Raw genomic sequence first — 2099 nt, 5'->3', positions numbered from 1 at the left:
CGGCCCGGGCAGGCCCCGCCGGAGGGACGCGGCCGCTCGGCGGGGGAAGGAGGGAGCCGAGCGCAGACAAAAGCGGGTCGCGGCCGGCGGCGGGGTGGGGCCGTGACCGGGCGGCGGCGCCTCCGCTCCCGGGGGAGAGCAGCGGGAAGAGGCCCGGGGTGGGCACGGGCTTCCGCCGGCCCCCCGGTCCGGCCTGGGCTGGGGTGGGCGTCCCGCGCCGAGCGGCGGGCAGGGGGCGGCGGGGCGCGGCGGCTCCTCCGTCCTCCCCGCCAGGAAGGGAGGGGAGGGGAGCGGGGCTGGGGCGGCGCCCCTCGCCGCTTACCTGCGGCTCGGTGAAGAGGATCTCCCTCTCGGCCGCGTTGGACGCCATTTCGCCGGGGTTTGAAGTCCGCACCTGGGCGCTGCTGCTGCCGCTGCCGCCGCCGCCGGCGGGGAGGGGAGCGAGGGAGGCGGGTCCGGGGCCGGGACTAAGGGCGCATCGGGGGCGGGGGGAGCGCTCCGTGCTCAGGCAGGCGGGCGGGGGTGCGCGGGGGGGCCGCCGCCGACCCCTCTACTCTCATGGGGGTCGCGATGGGCTGTGGGGCGCGGTGCGGCGCGTTCCCCGCGGGGCGGCGCGGAGCGGCGCGCTCCCCGCGGTGCGGAGCGGCGCTCTCGGAGCGGCGCGGTGCGTTCCCCGCCGTGCGGTGCCCGCGGTGCGCTCCCCGCCCGGGCGCGGCGCTCGGCCCTGGCAGCGCTGGGGCCGCCGCGGCTGCTGCGCCTGCGGCCGCCGCCGATGTCGCACCATTTGGCTGTCACCCTGTCGCAAAGGCGTCGCCGCTTTGCGGCTCCCGGAGCACGTGACTGTGCGGGGAGGAAGAGCGGGCTCCCTCGGAGGCGGAGAGCGGCGCGCGCCCCCCGGCCCCACCTCACCCGCGCGGGCCGAGCGGCGCGAGGCGCCGAGCGCGGGAAGGCGGGCGCGAGGCCCCTCGCTCCCCTCAGCCCGTCAGCCCCTCGCTCCCCTCAGCCCCTCGCTCCCCTCAGCCCGTCAGTCCCTCACTCCCCTCAGCCCCATCGCTCCCCTCGGCCCCTCACACCCCCTCAGCCCCGCGGCTGCCTCGCCGCCTCCCTCGTTGCGCGCTCCGCTGGTTGGCGCTTCCCCATCCGTTAGGCTCCAGCTCTGGGAATCCTGTCGTTTCCTCCTGTGGTGGCGGGATTTGGGGGGCGTCTGGCACATTCCGTGTATTGGGGGCTGCAGGGGCTCAGCTCTCCCGGGCCCAGGAGACAGGTGAAGCCCTCAGTTTGTTGGGTAGCGAAGGCAGGTAGCTCAGGAAGCAAAGTTCGCGCTTGTCTCAAGCAGCCACCTGCCGCCCTGGGGACCTGCAGCAGTGGCCCAGGAGGTTGTGGTGAGTGGGGGCTGTAAATGCCGTTTTTAACAGTTTAAAGAGCTAAACATTTGTACTTGGGATGCTTGATGAGATTTTTGGGGGGTTGGCACTGTTCAGTTAATCTGCAGAGTAATAAGGTTCTCAGAGCTTCAAAATGGGTTTGAGTGTCTGGGAGGAAATGATTTCTCTTTCCTCGTGGCACCTTGTGACAAGACCGTTTCTTTTCAGCTTCCAGCCTGTGCCGAGTGTTGGTGGTTTTCTTCATCTATCCATTAAACCTGTGCTTTCTGTTGTCGAATCTGTGCCCACGTGCTTTCTCATTCCACCCTAATAATTGATGCTACGTTCGGCTAATTGGACTAATGCAAAATGCCCTGTGGAAGCAATTATAGCTTTCTGGTTTTTTTTTTTTTCTCTATGCAGTTCATGTCAAATTCATAAGCTGGGGCATTTTTGATAGATTCCACTTCATGCAAGCATTTGTTCTGTGTATGGTACTGCATCTCTCTATGGCTACAGACCAATAGTAGTCTGTTTGCTCTAGGAATGCAAGTTAAACTTTGGAGGGTTTGTTTTGTTTTGGTTTGGTTTTTTTTGAGGAAATAGGAGTGGCATAAGTCAACATTAAATTATCACTACTATTCCTAGCAAATTTGAAGCATTTTAAGTGTGCTTATACTTCACTGTTGAGCACCAAACAAGCCTGACGATCTGAGGTACTATCGTGCAGTAGAA

At 64.5% G+C, this 2099-nt stretch overlaps 1 protein-coding gene across 1 annotated transcript in view; it reads right to left on the bottom strand.

Annotated features, from left to right (window-relative positions):
* PKN2 (protein kinase N2) overlaps positions 1-712 on the bottom strand; it is a 53708-nt gene extending 52996 nt beyond the window's left edge. The window contains 2 exon segments of the mRNA XM_041421330.1: positions 323-517; positions 519-712. Of these exon segments, the coding sequence (XP_041277264.1) occupies positions 323-517; positions 519-560 (237 nt within the window). The 5' untranslated portion in view covers positions 561-712.
* Positions 713-2099: the final 1387 nt, after the last annotated feature.

The sequence above is a fragment of the Onychostruthus taczanowskii genome, unplaced genomic scaffold (genome assembly GCF_017590055.1).
Source record: "Onychostruthus taczanowskii isolate IOZ18803 unplaced genomic scaffold, ASM1759005v1 scaffold7, whole genome shotgun sequence".
Lineage (NCBI taxonomy): Eukaryota > Metazoa > Chordata > Aves > Passeriformes > Passeridae > Onychostruthus > Onychostruthus taczanowskii.
The sequence above is the reverse complement of the archived record's forward strand: the minus strand, read 5'-3'. Positions and strand labels throughout refer to the sequence as shown.